The sequence below is a fragment of the Lolium rigidum genome, chromosome 4 (genome assembly GCF_022539505.1).
Source record: "Lolium rigidum isolate FL_2022 chromosome 4, APGP_CSIRO_Lrig_0.1, whole genome shotgun sequence".
Taxonomy (NCBI): domain Eukaryota; kingdom Viridiplantae; phylum Streptophyta; class Magnoliopsida; order Poales; family Poaceae; genus Lolium; species Lolium rigidum.
In genome coordinates this window covers 16,936,998-16,955,395 of record NC_061511.1, presented here as the reverse complement: position 1 = coordinate 16,955,395, position 18,398 = coordinate 16,936,998, and the positions used below count along the sequence as shown (strand labels likewise).

Below are 18,398 nucleotides of genomic sequence, written 5' to 3'. Positions count from 1 at the left end.
TTCAAAGAGGTCGCGTGCCAGCTCCCGGGGATAAGCAGACCCACGGGCCGGCCGAGTCAGGCGTGCGGGCGTTCTGGGTGACCTGGGTGGCGCCTCCACCCTGGCGTCTGCCGGTGCGGCCCTTCTGCTTGGCCGGCTGCTTGCCCTTCCCGGCGCCCGCGCCAGGGGTGGGACCGTCACCACGGCAGCCGGGGCCGGGGCATGAGGCGGGGCCTGGGTGACGAGGGCGGTGGCGGCGGAGTTGGCCGTCGCGTTGGCCTGTTGCATCTCCTCCATCAGGAGCATCACCCTGGTGCGGAGGAAGGAGGGCAGCGGGTCGGTCATGGAGATGACCGTGGCGGCGGAGGCGAAGCGAGGGCCGAGGCCGCGCAGTGTGTTAAGGACGAGGGCCCGGTCGCTCACGGGAGAGTCGTTGTCGGAGAGCGCATCGGCGAGGTGCTTCTGGCGGCGACAGTACTCGTGGATGGAGAGGGATCCCTGCACAAGCTGGCGAAAGTCATTGTCGAGGTAGATGGCTTTGTTCGCCTTGTTCGCAATGAAGAGGTCGCGTGCCGCTAGCCACAGCTGACACACGGTCTGATTCCCCGCAAGGATCATGTCTGCGACGTCTTCGTCGATGGCGGCGTGGAGGTGGTTGAGGACGGTGTAGTCGGCGGTGGCCCACTCGGCGTTGGTGGGGGCGGCGGCGATGCCGTCGACGTGGCCGAGGTAGCCGAAGCGGCCGAGAGAAGCTCGCATGTAGATGCACCACTTGGAGTAGTTCCCGGCGGCGAAGGAGAGGAGGACGGGGCTGGCGTGACGCGGGGCGCCGGCTGGTACGAGGGCGGCGGAGGTCCCGTCGGTGAGGGCAGGGAGCTCCATGGCAGCAGAAGGTGGGGTGGGGCTAGGGTTGGCGGCGGCGGCCGAAGAGGCGGCGGCGGCTAGGGTTGGGAAGGGGGCGGCAGCGGCTAGGGTACGACCGAGATTAGTCTGATACCATGTAGAAGGGTTTTGGGGGAAGCCTCACACGTATAATGACGTGGGGTTCCGGGGTTTATATAATAGGCCAGAGGGCCTAGGGTTTGGGTACAATTGCAATATAGTCCTATTATAAATACAACGTGTGCAATCTAACAAGTACCGTTAATTCACCTCAGGCTCGAGTAACATCGATCAAGTCGCAACTCACCACCCAACATGCATGAATTTTGGGAGGTACATCGGCAGAGGGTTTCTGATCTAGTCGACTGATACTGGCGCAAGAACATTTCACATCATCTCTGTTTTATTACTCAGGGGCAATAGTGCCTTTTACTGTCCTGCTACAGTTAGAGAGGTCAACTGTCAAATGATTTTACATTGAAGCCCCCACTGTGTATTTTAAAAAATGGACAACATTTCTCAAAAAAAAAAATGGACACTCATCTTTGGGTACATGATCCAAGGCTGATGATGAATTTTGAAACTTCATTCACAACTGTTAGCACATGCTTGCAATATTTGGATGATGTTACTAGTAGCAAAACTGAAAAAGAAGAAAATATTTATTATAGAATGAAAGAATAGTTGCAGTGCAGGCATATCTGTACAACCGCATGTGCCAAATTCTACAATATTTTTCCTATTACAAAAATGACAGTATTACACAATTGACTGCATATTTCTCTCCAACGCTTAGGATTTCGACATGAGCCCAACACAACGCGCTGTTCCTTGGGATCGACTGATCTTGAGAAAAACCCAGTGATATCTCTGCATTCTTCTGGTTACCTCTGGTACTGTCGGTCTCAGCCAGGGGTTAATCATTTATGCTCCGAGTGCTCTGACCTGCCCTTCTCCCCTTGACAGGTCACTGGAAAAGGGACGCCTTCCAAAGATGGTCTCTACTCTCTAGCAGCAGAAGGGCAAACTTATACACACTCGTCAGGCTCATTGAGTTCATCTTCGCTGTCTTTCCTGTCACCGACATCAGCCTTTGCGGCGTTTTCTTCCGTCAGGTATATGCATCAAGACTTCAGATTTCTTAGGATCACAGAAGAACCTGCTGACACCACCCACGACCCCAAGCGGGGCCCCGCAGTGGTGCCGTCGTCCCCAACGACGAATCCAGCGAGAAGTGGGCCGCCACCAAGGATGACCTCAGCCCAGGGGCTCGGCGTCTCTATGACCTCATCGTCGCCTCCGCATCACCAACCCCGGCTGCGTCTCCACGTTTCCCGAGTAGTGACGTCCGTGCCGGTGACTTCTACGAACCAGAGGCGGCTATTTCGACCGCGACCGCCGCGCTGGAGATATTCCGCGCCATGCCCACAAGCAATTCAGCCACACCCTCAGCGACATCCACAGGCGTCCTTACAGAGGTGCTATTGGACTCTACACTGGGCAGTGCTCCAGCTGCAACCGCAACGGGATGTGGCGGCCCTCCACTCCCCGTTGCTTTTCACCTGCTCGACAGCGGCCATCTCCAATGTTGGAGGTTCAACCTCCACGGCAAAACCCGACAACGCCCTGAGTGGTCTTCAGCTTGTGCTCTAAGCATCATGGTGTTTGGTGCATTCTACACACTGACTGGGGATATGCTACGCCTAATACTTGCTCAGTTGCTCCATATGGTGTGCAATGGCTCGTTGTTAATCCGAGAGCCACCACTCGCAAGGGTTCTCACTACTTGAAGGCCATTGTCCAGTTGAGATCAAGGGATGAGGCGGCTCGGGCTCGTGTGTCCCTGCATGGCAAGTATCTCTTTGAGGATTGCTGCTACCTAGACGTCAAGTTTGCTTTGCCATACGAGTTGGGGTCCATGGCGACATCAATGGAAATTGCATCTACCACCGGCCCGAGTGCTTGTGTGATGCGAAAGGGCATTCCCCACATCGAGGTCGCCCCTGAGGCCGTCAATACTAAGACTGATCCATGCGAGGACATCTTCCTCACCGCAGAGCTGCTAGCCAAAGGATCGACGACTGATCTTAACTCTGGCTATTGTGCCCAGAAGATCATAGAGGCACCCTCTTCCATGGACGACTCGCTCCAGATGGCTCCTGCACCTGCTGCTGTTTCTGTGAGTAACATGGAGCTCACTTGGGTGTCAACAGCCCCATGTTCGATGTGGTCATCCGGTGGCGCAGAAGCTTCGATGGCGAGCAACAACTCCGACACCGACCAGTCCATCATCATCAATGAGGAGAGTGTCGACCTTCTTATTGTCACCGTACCTCGGCATATGAAGCTGAAAGCTATCTCAGTTGGCCTTGTCACCGTTGCTACCTTTCAGAATGGCGGCAACATCTCTCTACAGGCAGTTTCGTGCATCTTCAAAAGGCCTTGTATCTTATTTTATGACCCTTCCCTGATTTACAGTCTGACTGCAGTGGTGTTACGTTCATTTATTCTCGTGGTCAAGTGCGATGAATCAATGCCCTGGTCAATTTTTCAGTTTCGTACAGGTAACACTTACCTTTTATTGCCTTGGGATCCAGGGGCTAGCAAGATTGAGTTATGGCATACGAGGATACTACTTCAGTTGGTTACAAGTTATGAGTTCTGGGACTTGCCGTGTGCTAATGGACAACAATTAATTGATGGTCGCAAGCATCTCGCTGGTGTTGATTTTGCTGTGGCTCTCTATACTCATGATGTCATGGATATTTGTCTCAAGCAACTACAGTTCCAGAACAGTTCTTGGGCCACTTATCTTAAGTTTGGGCAACTGCAGGATGTTATTGGAGCACTAATAGAGATGAAACCCTGTCCTTTTTGGTTGTTTGACTTGGAGTACACTGATGGCAGGAACTTGTTTAGGCGACCATTCTCTGCACATGTTCAGTGGCAACTTTCTTGGTCAAGTGAATTTCTGAAGTTGGCTGCAGCCATATCTGCCACGGCGAAGGTCTCGTTGACGCTAAACGATGCGGCCCTCCAAGCTGCACACAGCTGCCTTATTCTCATTACTACTCTGACCGCCGTCTCCAAACATGACAGTGCCGATCTTATCTCCGCCACCAAGTCACAAGCCTTAGCGACGGTGACTTGGTATTCTTGGAAGAGGCCTCTGCTAACAAAGAACTCAAGCCTTGGCCTTCGTGGGAGATGTCACTGCAGATAAATAACCTCTATCTCAACTGCAAAAAGCTTATATTCGAAGTGCATGTTTTTCTTGCTGGTGATTGAGTCTCAGTCTTGCCATACGACAGATTGTGGCTGCCATTATTTCCCTTGAAGCAAGATAAGTGCAGCAACATTTCAGCTGCTTGTTTATGTCGTCATATGGAACTTCAGCAGTATGAAGTTTGGTCCCAGAAAGTTTTCATGGGCTCCTGACATATGGGCACCTCTCTACTTCTACCATAAGACTTGCAAACGAGATCAAGCTAAAGAAGGGGGGCATGTCCAGCCTGCATCTCACGACATCAATCAAGTTCATATCAGTAGCTTCTACTACATCAGTTATGATAGCTATTTCGACAAAGTCCATGCTGACAATGAGTACTACTACGACACATAACTTAATATCTTCAACATGGTTCATAACCAGGGACATCAACTGCAATGGAATCCTGGTGGTTTTCATTGGTTAAAGGAAAGACATACTGCTGCAAGATATGGCAAAATCGTGGGAATGCAGTTTACCATGGTATTGAACAAAACTTAAACCAAGAAAAAGAAAATCTATCAGCATACTAACCTCTCAGGACAATGCTCTGCAATTGCCTACTTGAAGACACGGGCACGACAATGCTAGCATTCCTGCGGCAGTAGCAAGGAAATATTGCAGCTCCTGATCCCATTAACGCATACATTGTTGAAGAACTGTTCTTGCTCTTTCTCTCTTGGCTCGCAGTTTGGTCTTTGTTGGGAGCTACAGGAGCGGCAAGGGAAGCAACAGCAGCACTTAGCAAACAGGGCAAGCAGCAGCACACTGAACACTCCCGAATCGATGGACGAATCAAGCTCCCCGTCCTAAGTATCGATTATGGAGCCATCCTAGTGAGACAAATGCACCCAATGAAGGAACGGTAAAAGACATTATGAGTAAATGCAAATATCATCTCTGTTAAGCCAGAAAAAAGTGCGACCGATGAGAGTGATCTACCTGTTCTGTTTTGCGGCACGGCAATGCTAGTCTTGTTGCAGCGGTAGGAACTAAACAGCTACAGTGATGAATTGAATATGTGACACACATGCATATGAACCTCCAGTGACAAAACACGGAGGCCAACAATAAGCATGAAAGCTTGCATAAAATGGCTGCCCATATGAAGTATCTGGCCTTCCATAGCAGCAGTGCCGGAATTGGGATTCAGAAAATTCTCCGGATGTACCACCATGAAATGGTGGGCTTGGTTCGGTGAGGTGCACGTCCCCTGGACTGTAGGCACTTGATCAGACATACGGAGGGCGTCGAGGCAAGGCCCTTGAACGGTTGACAAGCATCAATGCACCGATCACTTGGAGGGAGAACAGCTGCAGCAGCCAAGTTTCTGAGACATCCGTCCGTGTCGGAGCAGTAGGAGCTATGCAGTTGGACAAAGATGGCGGTGCAGACGTTCCGTCGAACACGTCGCAGGCGCTTCAGAAGCTGCTTCCAGTTCTGACCATCAGTACCAAGTTATGCTTCCAATGCCGAACACTTCGGAATCAAGCTCCCCTTCCTAAGTATCCAAGTCACCAGTGGACGGTGTTGCTGCCAACGCACTCGCCCAGGCGAGCTAGGAAGGCAAGGGGGTAGCTATCTTGATCAGGCAGCAAGTCAGTCAGGCAGCTAGTAATGGCTTGAACATTCCGTCGAACACACCACAGGCGCCACAGACATGGAGTTCAAGTGAGCAGCTCCGAGATGGGGACCGTAGCCGGGGGCTCGGCCAGCCCTGCCGACGCGCCCCATGAGCTCGCCTGCACGTGCCTGAGGAGACCGTGTGCGTTGTCGACGGCTGGAGGCTGAGGTCGGGCTGGAGCACGCCGCGTCTGAACAAGAGGAGAAGCTAGACGAAGCGGCGGGGAGATGGGCGTGTGCGTGGACGAGGACGAGCACGAGAGCGAGGTGGCGAGCGCGGCGTCTTGGCCGTGGAGGAGGACGCCGGAGAGGTGGAGTTCGGCGGCGGCGGCGCCGGAATGCGGCTAGGCTAGGTGTGGGACTCTGGTGCGGCTCGGCCTGGGACTCGGTCTGGTCTAGTCCGGTGCGGTCCGGTCGGGTCGACCGTTTGGTTTTAGTGGTGCGTCCCACCTGTCAGCTGGCCGGCGAGCCTCCGCCCACCACCGGCATCGCCGGCGGCAGAGAAGACAGAAGAAGAAGAATTTAAAATAACTAGTAAGCTTGCACGTGCAACGCACGTCTCATATCTTCCGCACCCAATGAACGTGTTGACTTGCATAAATTTAATCAACCCACGTTTTATAACAAATAAACATGGCTTGTTAGAATTCAGATGCATCGCAGTGCCCATCTTGGCCTACAAAAATTTGGTGCCCCATTTTATCAATTGATGAATGCTATATTATACAGAATTGTACAATTCTGAGCCTTCTTTGAAAATGTAATAACGGGAAAAGATTTAGTGCAGCTGCAAACGTTACGAAGGTACACGGCAATTTTTTTTTTTTTTTGGAAACAACAGGACAACACTGGCAAACTATCGATAGTGCATTGGAAGTATGCAATATCTATGCATTCTGATGATTACTGAAAAGTATCTTTTCGTCTATTCAGGAATGAAGTCTGAAATAAATTTCCATTTTATTGCCTCTCCCATGGTGGAACTCATCCTGTACTTGCTTTGGCTTGGATCGCTTCATTCTGTTCATCTCAGAGGATAACAGGTAGTTTCTTTGGCACTTGGGTGGGCACTTGCTCTCTGCAAAAGATCTAGGCCCTACCATTATCATTCTGCAAGAAAAAGATCACCCAGAAGTACCATTCGAAACGAAACAAGCTCCAAGTTTTTTTTTTCCGTTTGATGCCTGAAACAGAATAAGAAACGAAATAATCAATGCTGCCGTTTCAACTATAAGTAGGAAAACATCATGTTCCCCAAATTAACCACATCACTTATGTTCAAGTATGACTGGCTTATCAGAAGATATATAGCTTGTGACCTTGGCAAGACAAAGAAAAATAAGACATCTTCAGTAGAAGCCAGTAGTAAGAAAATGTTTGCATAGGTCGTAGCATGTTTTCATTCACCTCAATGACAATGCACTCGCCTACGTTTGGAAAGGTCCAACAATATGAACAATTAAATCCAAACCTTGGAAATGTTCAAAAGTTCAAATCTTTAGTTATGTTTAGCACGGCCATGGAGGAAAATTACGCAATAGTATCAACTGTACACAACAAAATGAGGGTTCTATTATAATCTCGATTACTGGCCCTGTAGCACTTCCTCCAATATGGTTTTGTTGCCAGTACAATTTCCACAAACACAGATTGGTGACTGAGTTTAGATGACAAAGATTCACCTTTCTTCCTGCAGCACTTCAGTTTGGCAAGTCTGCATTACCAAAACAGTACATCCATCAAATTAACAAGAGAAACATTCCCAACTCACCTCCACACCAATTGAAAGGAAATTAATGCATTCACATAGCTTTGAGGTGTGCTTTTCTGAAAAGAAAATGAAGTTGAGTTATAACACAATTTAAAAAATTAAAATAACTGGTAGAGACATGTGACAAAATTCTTGAAATGTTCATAACAGTTGTACTATGAATAACTATACAAAAAGAACTAAATACCTGGATAACATTTATTGGAAAGATAAATAATTGTTTACTTCAAATTGAATTAGCTCTTCGAGGCTACAAAAACATAGAAACTGGTATAGCTCTAGCAACTACAAAGAATATTCCAAGCAACCAAAATTGATAAGTTCAAGACCACTTACTCTCGCTTGTGATGGAAGATACAACTCTGAAACGCACATCTGCAGTTTCCTTATGTCATTGAATATTTGCCTGTCTCAACTTTGGTCAGATGACCGATGCAGTGCCGACCAACAGGGCTCGCAGAAACATTGAGCATTGGCTGCTGCTCCTCCTGAACCATAGTTTCAAATTCCAACAATGATAAATCTGAATTCGAAGCTAAATATCCAGTTTCAGCATGTCAGTGAGTTACCTGATTCTTATGGTACCAAACCAAAGATACGGTCTCACTTTGCAGATATAAATAAAAACTTTACTACCGAACAATGTTTTTTTATAGGTGCTCATGAGGATTGAGGGGTCAGAGGATCAGGTTTCATTGCGATCACAACAAGGTAAAACATGCAGCGTTAAGACCTAAATAGAATTCAGCATACGAAGTTGCCCGGTAGTTAAACACTAAATCCAGGTTCAGTTTTACAGATTTCTTTGATCTGAATTGGCAACAACGCAAGCTTAGATATTAAGCATAGATAGAATAACCAGGAGACTCGCAGATATTTCAGTACCTTGAATCTTTGCATCCTGTCGTCCAGGACTGTGTGGCCGACGTGTTCAACACAGAGGGCTAGTGAGCATGTCACAGTCGCTCGTTGTGGCTGGCGTGCAGCACGGAGGTGGCGGCATCACGCGTGGTGCCCGACAGTGCGGCAGCGGGGGACACTGACTCGCGTGGGTGGCATGTAGTGTGGCGGCACGGGCATGCTGGTCGTGTTGGGACTGTTGGCGTCCAGCGCGACGGTGTGCTGCAGTGCGGCGGCTCGGACCATGGTTGGTATCGATGTCCAGCGCTGCGGTGACCTGCAGTGCGACAGCGCGGGCACGCTGGTGGTATTGGCATGCAGTGCGACGGTGGCCTGCCATGCGGCGGCACGGGCACGCTGGCGTGGTGGAGTGCACCGGCCGGCGACGGATGGAAGGGTTGCGGGCGGGGCAACTGCAGCGCGCGGCGCGGCAGCGGAGGAGCACTGGGAGCCCAGCTCAAGTCGGAGAGGGATGTTGGGCGACGCCGCGAGGGAGGCACGTAGCAGCGGCGCCACAGCTGTGACCTAGGGTTGCACAACCATGGAGGGCTGGATGCCATGGAGTTGCTCCGTCGCATCGCGATCTGGACGACTCCCATCTGTCGTCAAGGATCCGGATGAGGCGGCGTCATGGGTCAGCGGCAGCGCGTGAAAAAAGGACGGGTGATCTCGATCTGGATCATGCGATGATGCGAGACCAGCCAGAATGTCCTCGCGATGGACAGGCGCGTGAATTGCGGGTGTTGAGGGTGGGGAGAACAGAACAATCTCAACCGTTTGATCGATGCACATGAACGGTCAAGATTCGATTTTCCTGCCAAGTTTGCTCTTTTATAAGTAGTGGAGATAAAAATCAAACAGAAAACAGAAAACAGAAAAAGAAAAAGAAAAAGAAATTTCCCCCAAATAAAATCCCCCTCCCTCTTTTATAAATGCCCAAACCTCCCGGCTCCCGCTCCCTTCCTCTTCCCCCTGCTCGAAACCAAAACCAAGAACCTCCGACGCCTCCCTCCGGCCAAGAACGTCAAGACCGGAGGAGCAGGATGTTGCAATCCATCAGGCGCATCCTCTCCTTCGGCTACTCCGACGTCCGCTCCTCCCCGCCGCCCGGTCATGGGCCAACGACGCCTCGCCGGCGCATGTCCTCGCCCGAGCGCGCCAACTGCTCCGACGCCGACGGCGTCTGCCCCTCGGCGGAGGTCGGCGCGACCGTCTCCTCCACGGGTCTCCAGGCCAGGCGACGGCGTAAGCACCAACGCCGCAAGCTGAAGCTCGCCGCCACCGAAACCGACCCCAAGGATGACGACTCGGACCAAGAAAGGGCGGCGGAGGACCTCGACGCCACCAAGGCCAGCGTCTCCGACCCCAAGACCGACGAAGCAAGCTGCTCGGCGACGCTCGACGGCGACTCTTCCGACCTCCTAGACCACGCGCCCCTCCATGCTCCGCCTCCGATCACCCTCTCCGACCTCAAGAACGTGGCCACCGACACCAAGAACGTCGGCACGGCCACGGGCCAAGAACACTCGGCGTCCGACCCGATTCCGCTCCAGCGCGAGCATTCGACGACGACCGACACCGACTGCAAGAACGTCTCCAAGGGACTGCAAGAACCAGCGGCGTCCAACCCGAAGCCGCCCCAACTCGAGCACTCGACCACGGGCATCGTCCTCGACGACCACGCGCCGCTCCAAGCTCCGCCCGTCGACGACCGCGACGGCCTGCACGACGCTGCTCTTAGCGCCGCGGCCACGTCAACCGAAGAGTGGAACACGGTGGTGCGCAAGAAAAGGCGGCCGCCCCCTTCTCTACCAAGGCCTGTCCTCGCACCCGCCCCTGCTGCGCCGCCGCGGCGCACAAGACCGTCCACCTCTGCTTTGGGACATCGTTCCCCTGCTGTCGCCATCATGGGACGGCAGTGCTCGGCCGCGTCGGTGGGCCTTCTCGACGACCTCGACGGAGTAGAGAGTTTCTTCTACAAGCTCTTTGACGAACCAGTGGACGAATGCAGAGCCAGGCATGAGCGGTACATGGCGGCATGCTCCTCCCTCAAGAGCAACCTCACCTACTGTTTAGCTTGTTTCCTCAGAGATGAGAAGGAGTCCGAGATTGGAAATCGCTTCGATGAGGTTGGCATTTTCGAATTGAAATTGTCTAATTTTGCTTGTAACAAAGATTGTGTTGCTGTTTCAACTAACGTTTCTTAATTTCTTTTCAGGTGATAAAGCACATGGGGAGTTCTCACAAGGGGGGACGCTGGTTCAAGTGTGAGAAGAGCGGCTGCTATGCAATGGCAACAACGGCCCAGGACATTGCCCTTCACCACCTCTATACTCATCGCGCATGATATTTCCTAGAGAGTAGCATCATTGGGTTTGTCTCGCTAGTTTTTCAAACTGTGCATTTGATATAGTTTTGCTCATGTATTCTGGGAATAAAACTCTTATTGTTTGTTGAATTGCAATACATTTCATCGGAAAAGTTGGTGCTTTATGAGAAACGGAACATCAATCATCCGTGGTACAAATATTCATTACATACACCGCATTATTACACATGGATAATTAACCAACACTTAGACGCCCTAGCACATTCTAGTTATCTGTAACTTGGTCAATGCAACGATCCATATATAGCCGAAGCTCCTCCTTGCGCCATCTTCACAAAGTCCCAGTAAGATCTCTCCATACAAACCCCTAGAACAAAAAGAAAAAGGCATTCCTTAGCCTCCACAGAAAAATAACAGATACTCATCACAGAAAGTTTCCTAGAGTCAATTACTCAATTTGAACAATATGTTGTGGCAGAAGCGAATCAAGAGAGAAATTACTAAGAGAAGCATCTCACCAAGCGCTAAGAGAATCATATTTAGTTTTCCATGTGTCCACTGAGATGCCTGTTACCCTCTTATAGCCGCAAACTCGTTTATATTGGTCATAGGCAATACGTCGTAGCAAATGAATAGAAAGAATTAGATCAACCTTGCAACACAAATGAAATACAAAAACTATTTGCGTTATGTATGCTGTTTAGAAAGGAATATGGATTTGTAACTTTCCCCGAAGAGGATGTCATGTTATCATCTTCTTCAAGTACCTCACTGTTAATCCCTTCATTATAATGCCCAAAGAAAATGAAATGGAGGTAAAGACACTTCCAAATAAACAGGTGATTCAACAGTCAGGTGCCTCATTAAGTTGACGAGGAACGGAATGCTTCTGTTGAACCTACAAGTTAGTTCTCCTGTCTAACAATGCAGCCCCGAATATGTCGGCACAACTCCTTGCATTCTATGTATCCATAGAAGTAGAAGTACCCAGAACAAAAAAATTATCAGCTTCCCCAACAAAAAAATAGATATCCCATTACAGAAAGGCAACATATGATCTTTTGTGTAAATGCTGCAGGGCATATAGTGCTGATAACATAGTCCCTGCAAACATGCAACTTAAGTAGGCAGTTCATGGATTATGTAACTTAGGAATTAGGTCCATATATCTTTTTAGATAATGAGCTCAGCTCCACATGCAGGATCCACTAGAGAACTGCTCTTGTTTATATTCTGAATGTAAAGAGCATAGGTGTTATGCTGGCAATTGGTATGGAAACACCACCACACAAGAACAGCAATAAAAGCCAAAAAATAGTTAAAACTGCAACAATGATGTTTTAGCCTTGCCAATTGCAGGCAAACACAAGTTACCAGAAGGTTTTGTCGAGAAGAATAGAACGTACTTCCAGGAGGTCAGCACCTTTGAGCATTTGGAGGAGACCTAGAAATTTGACTGAACTAGAGTGCAAAAATCAAGATCATCTGCCGATCATGTGGCTATGATACTACTGGAATAGCAACAGGTCTTGTACAAAAATGTAGCTGGGAGTAATGAAGTAGCAACTTACAGCTATTGTAGCATGAGAAGAGTTCTAGTGCTATACTGTCTTATCATCCAACCTGAACCATCGAGGTCTCGATCTGGACCCGCAGTTGTATCCGTGCCGCCACGGCCAGTTCTGGATCTGCAGATGTATATCTCCACCTTGGTGGCCAAGATGTATGGCCATGATGCGCCAAACAGGTTAGCAAGGTGTTTACGGATTTCAGTGGTTTGTTTATGAGAATCATCGCAACATGGTTTTATTCAGTAACACATTTTATTAAAGTCTCCTGAATTTTGCTCTTGGAATCTACTTTGAACTTCTGTATTCAAGTCCATGCTGAAACTCTGTTATTAAAGACTCGGTTCAACAAGTACTGAAATTTCTAGAACAGCTGGACAGGAAAGCGAGTGTATGATTCAGTAAAACCAGAAGTTATTGTATAAAAAGAGATATTGAGAGAGATTCATTTTTGAAAGTTCAGAGTCTTCTTGGGTTAAATTTGAGATAAACTACAGCTCATTATTTCTTCTAGATATAATGTTTATACTCCATTTTCCTTTCGTGCATATACATAATATCCCTTGTATCTGATAAAATCTGAACCAAGAGAAAGTATGAAACATAATACAGTCTGATGTCTGAATCTACTTTAAGTTCATAAAAAGGATAGATGAATCTCTAGGACTTCAATTGAATTGACATCATTGACCCAACAAAAAAATAGAAACTTCAGTAAAGTTTAGGCTAGACAGGGAAAACTAGAATATTTATTTTCTTTGGAAATTGAGGTGTCCATGACTTTTGAGCATAAATGTCAGGAAAATAATAGAGTATAGAGTTTGTGAAAATCATCCAACAGTGCAACTTAACTTTTCTGGAGCAGATTCAAGAGGACGGACATGAATGGGGCCATTGGTTCAGTTCTAAAAAGGGTTACATTTTGCAGCAGGCAAATTACGAGCTCATGGCTGTACCATTCAGTTCACACGAGAACCAATCAAAATAAGTTCTAAGGTCGCCACTAGTCGCTGGAATTCAATACGTTTGTCATGTACTGTGTTGCCATTATCCTGCACAGCGATCTGCCACCAGTACTAACTGGGAAAGCAGCCCGAATCAGGAGAAGGCAGAAGAGTTGCAGGTAGAATTCCTTAACCCTGGTGGCGCTTTGGGGAAGAGGTTTGGGATGTCTTTGCAAAGAACATGATATTTGTGGGTGCGAATGCAAAAAAACAGCTAATTGACCTCATCTTATCCATTTGTTTGGATCCAATGGTCCAAAACTAACTGGAAGATGGTAGTATTAGAAGCCCTTGTTGCACTGGATCTTCTCATTGTAGAACAGGGCATGCGTCCCAGTGATTTCTGGTGTTTATATTTCATCTTTTGGTAGAATTACAGTACAGCTGATACTGGTATCTCAAGATGAGACAGGTGGTTCTAGAGCCAAGTTAGTAATGAGCTCAGAGCATACCACATATATTCTTATAAGTTTATCTAGGATAATGCCCTTGCATGTTTGTCCCTTCCATGTATGTACCTTGAGCTAAATTATGTAAACGAACTTGGAAGGACATTTGCGATTCTTAGCATAAATCATTAAGTCCATTTAGAAACTTCTTTTTTATTTCCTGAAACTTCTAAAGTTTTTAAGGTTTGCACATGTGACATGTGGGGACTGGCTATCCATTGCGCATTAGGTTTTCATCATATCAGGCCATGAGTATTACAGAAAACCACACAAGCCCGAGAAGATACCATCAGCCACAGCAGTCAGTGCATCATTGATTAACTGTCATGAAGAGGAAATGTAGGCTTGGGCTTGCATGGTATCTCCGTGACATGTATGAGCCGGCATATGAAGTCTAAATGCTAGTTTTTTTGTTAGGCACGACCAAATCGTGGGCCATGTTAGATGGAAGGAATCACCTCAGAACATGTGGTTAAAATCTAAAACTGTGGTTCTACGTTAGACTATATTGAATGTAGAAGATAGTATGTGAACCATGAAACAGAACATATTGGACAGTTTAGAAAATAAAAGCCATTTAAAATATAAGAGACCAGGTATGAAGAACAGAGAAACAGAAGATGCGTCTGTCATAGCATTGGGCCCCAAAATTAGGAAATTTTGCCGGTATGGTCCTATTGGACATTCTCTAATAGCATTTGAGAAGGTAGATACTCAAATAAATATAGTACATTAACTAATTGTACAACCCCATGTTCATCCTTGTGATATTGGGTGTTATCCATATGGGATTTGGCCAGTTGCACCAAAGCTTGGATGCAATTTCTTCCCTGTTGCCATTTTCCAAGTTGAGAATACCAATATCCCGGCGATTATTCTTATACCTCGAAACAAATGCCTCGTCATCAGTGAAATAAACACAGTTTGTCTTCAGCTGCGGATACTCTTCAGCACTAAGGCACTGCGACTGACTACGGCCAAGAAACAACACATGATCACGCAAGCCGTTTATTTTCACAAGCTTTTTTGCTGACATATCAGCTTTATATACCATTATTTTATCAGTCTCTAGCATGATATCTTCTGTGACTTCAGCACCCCTGCAAACTTGCAATAGATCACCACATGGGGCCTGAACAGCATACATCCACCCATCCATCCCCCTGATGTGATTCTCCATCTCATCTGCAATAACATTCCTCGTGAAGGTAGGACCGGTGAGATCAAAAGCATCGATTTGTCCGGTTCTTGTGAACGCGTACAATAGACCATCCATGTGGATGCATTGTTGATAGTCCTCACCCGGCGGCAGCAAGGTCCACTTACAATCACCTACCCTTGCAAACAAAAGCCGGCTGTATGGAAAGAGGGTGACAACCACAATGTAGCTTCCGGTGGACGAATCAGGAAACACAAATGCCCGGAAGTAGAGGCAGTCACGGAGCTTGTCTAGATCATGGATTTCCACATCCAAGTCATCCCACAACTCATATTTACTAATTGCACCGGCATCGTCTAAGATCGGCTTTACGTGCTCAATGGTGATCACGGGCGGGAGCGCTATCTGTTGGCCAGTTATCGGATTAAGAAGATGAAGCTCAGACTTGTCATCTGCGGTAACTAACCAGCCATGGGAGGACCCAATCAGATACCTACTACGGATTGGTGGATCCGGAAGGGTAATATTGTAGACCCTCTTTTCGGCGAGGCTGTAGAGACAAGCTACGTTGTCACCAACAGACTCAGAGGTGTAGAGGAGGCAAGGTGTCTGGCGCCGTCTGTACTGCTCAAGCTGGCTGTGTATGATGGTATAGGCGGAGTGCCAGGCGGAGCAGACAGAGCCAGCGCGTATGAAGTCAGGGATCTCTAGGAGGGCAAAGATATCTATTAATACATCCAGCGGCAGCTCCGGCGAATTTTGCACCATGGTATCGGTCTCCATCAACGGCGAATTTCTGAATTTCATGTGTGAACCGGGAGAAAGAGCCAGCAGCTTGTGCAAAATTCTCAAGTCCAGATGCCCTAAGCTCATTATCCTGGCGACACTACACGCCTCCATTTGGGCAATTGCACAATCGATGCCCTAAGTCTAGATATGGTTGCTTCTGGCGCTACCAAGCAACACTTGATTCAACCGAGTTGGCAGGGCAGCACTTATAGGACAGCTGAACTAACTCTAATAATCCGAGTAGGAGATAGTCCAAATCCGAGTAGGCAGAAAATACGACTATGAGTCCAGAAAGATTCGAACTTCAAATCCGACTAGTTCCTAACTCCTGCGCGCGCGCCTCGGACGGATCCCGGTTCTGTTCCCACAACTAGAGGACAGGGAAAACAAACTAACCAGCGGAAATGTGTAGCCGGGCAGTGCAAAGGCGGAAGACTAGCTGGGGACGGAGGTAGCTTGAACGAAGGCCATTGCCGGCGGCGCCGTTGCGTTTCGGCGTTGCTGGAACCGCCGCGGCTTCGTCGGCGGCGAGCCGCGCCGCCCTAAGTCTAGAATTGCTCGTGAGGCCCCACAAGCGCACCTCCCTAAGCCCACGGGCCATAGCCAGTCCCGCCCGAAGCGGCGGACGGGGTGGGCCAGCCCATTAGCTTCTAGTTTGTACGGATTTTTTCCTTAATTTCCGATTTTCCTCGGTTTTTTTTTTCAGGTTTCTTTGGTTCCTCTTGATTCATTTTCGGTTGTTGTTGGTTTCTTTGGTTTTTGCTGATTTAAATTCTTTTTCAGATTTGATTTTTGTTCTGATTTAAAAAATGATCAAATTATAATTTTGTTACCAGAAGCCCTCTGCAAACGTCCTAGGTAGAAACTTGGCTGAATTTCTCTTCGAGTTGGCTCGCCAAAACATCATTTTGGTAAAATCAAGTCCACCATGTAGGTATGCTATTTTCTTTTGTTGAAGTGGAATCTTAGCAAATGCACTTTCAGAGCCAACAACGGATCGGTTTGGCCCATTCTTTCCATTGTGGATAACGTATTGGGTTTTAAAGTCCTACGTGCCATTGTGGATAACGTATTGGGTTTTAAAGTCCTACGTGCTCTACGTATGGAGGATCGAAGTGGTTATAAGCCTTCTCCATCCGGTGTATGTATCATCCTTAGGTATACTACTTCAAGTACGGGTTCGCTCAAAATAAATTTCTTTTAATTTGAAATTTATTTATTTTCTATGCGTCGTATTTGGGTGTCTTTTGGCCACGAAAAATTGAACCATTGCAAAAGTGTTTTTGGAAAGTCGTTGACTGCTGACGTTATTAACTATCCGGTAACGTCGTTAACCGGCTGAAACCCGTGGTAGATGGTAGGCCCACACAAGACCTGCCAATCATTAAGCAGGTCGGCCCAATAAAAATTGTTGGCCCGGCCCATTTAGTTTACAGGTCGGGTCAACTATTTTTTAGAGAGAATGGGCTGGGTCGCGTGACAAGGTCTGCCTATCCAAAACAATAACTGGACCGGCCAATCTAGGTCGCGGGCCTGGCCAGTTGGCTTGGTTTGACAAGTAAACTGGTTACCTGGTTTGGCCCATTTAAGTCACGGGCCGGGCCAGTTGGTCTGGTTTGAAAAGTCAACTTGTTGTATGGGCCGGCCTAGTTAGCTCGCGGGTCGGCCCAAATATCCTGTTGTGACTGGCCATATAGTTAAGAAAGGCCGGCCCAGATGATGTGGGCATTACCCTTCAGGTACCGAACATTGGCCTACCTCCTCCGGCCCAACAAGGAGCTCACGAGAGTTGCCATAACCCAAGGTGGGCCCGTACGTCGGTTGTAGCAGAGAAAAGATGAAAGGAGACAAATTCTTGACGGACAAGGTGAGGAGACGTCGACAAAGAGAAAGGATAGATTAAATCTTAATGTAATCTAGTCGAGTTCGGCAGGGATCTCGGGATCTGGCCTCCTATATAAAGGCCAGGATAGGGCCTGTCGCTTACACAATCAATACAACCCAGCATACACCAACCCTAGAAACCTTGTCTTCCGGAGAGTTCACCACAACATAGTCTATCGGCTGCCCCATTGTAACCTTTTTCATCATTAAATAAAAATCAGATAAGCAGGAGTAAGGGTTACCTCATCGAGGGCCCCGAACCTGGGTAAATCTCGCCTTCTGTTCGTTTGGTATCCGATGTCTCGTGCTAACTTGCAGGATTCCGTCAACCCTAAGCCCCTCATGGTGGGCATTTCCGAGGAGCCCCCTCATCAATTGGCGCCGTCTGTGGGAAACCTGTTGGTACAAGGCACTTCATCGGCTATTCCGATCGTGTCGACTGCACCTTCACCGGCATCACAACCACCATCGGCTCCATCATCGCCGATCTCGGGGAACTCGATCCGTTTCAGGTCCTTCGAGTTCACTCCTCGTCGGCCTTCTCAGGCCTGCGCGGCGGGATGGACATGACGGTCGGGAACGTCCACTTACGCGTCAGCGCTGGTGGCGTCCTTTGGCTCCCCGACCCGATTACTTCGGGCGCTGCAGCAGCCGCGACTTCATCGACTACTATGTCCACCGATTCATCACCAAACGTGGCCGATCTATCGGCTATTACTCCAACAACCACTGCGTCACCAGTGTCGCGTCCGACATCATCATCATCATCATCATGCCGCACCATGTCCGCCAT

General features: G+C 48.4%; 1 protein-coding gene across 1 annotated transcript; it reads right to left on the bottom strand.

Annotated features, from left to right (window-relative positions):
* Nucleotides 1-14,509: 14,509 nt before the first annotated feature.
* LOC124646718 (probable F-box protein At4g22165) lies at nucleotides 14,510-16,087 on the bottom strand. The gene has a single exon (XM_047186796.1). It carries the CDS (start codon nucleotides 15,830-15,832, stop codon nucleotides 14,510-14,512), a length of 1,323 nt encoding a protein of 440 aa, XP_047042752.1. The 5' UTR covers nucleotides 15,833-16,087.
* Nucleotides 16,088-18,398: the final 2,311 nt, after the last annotated feature.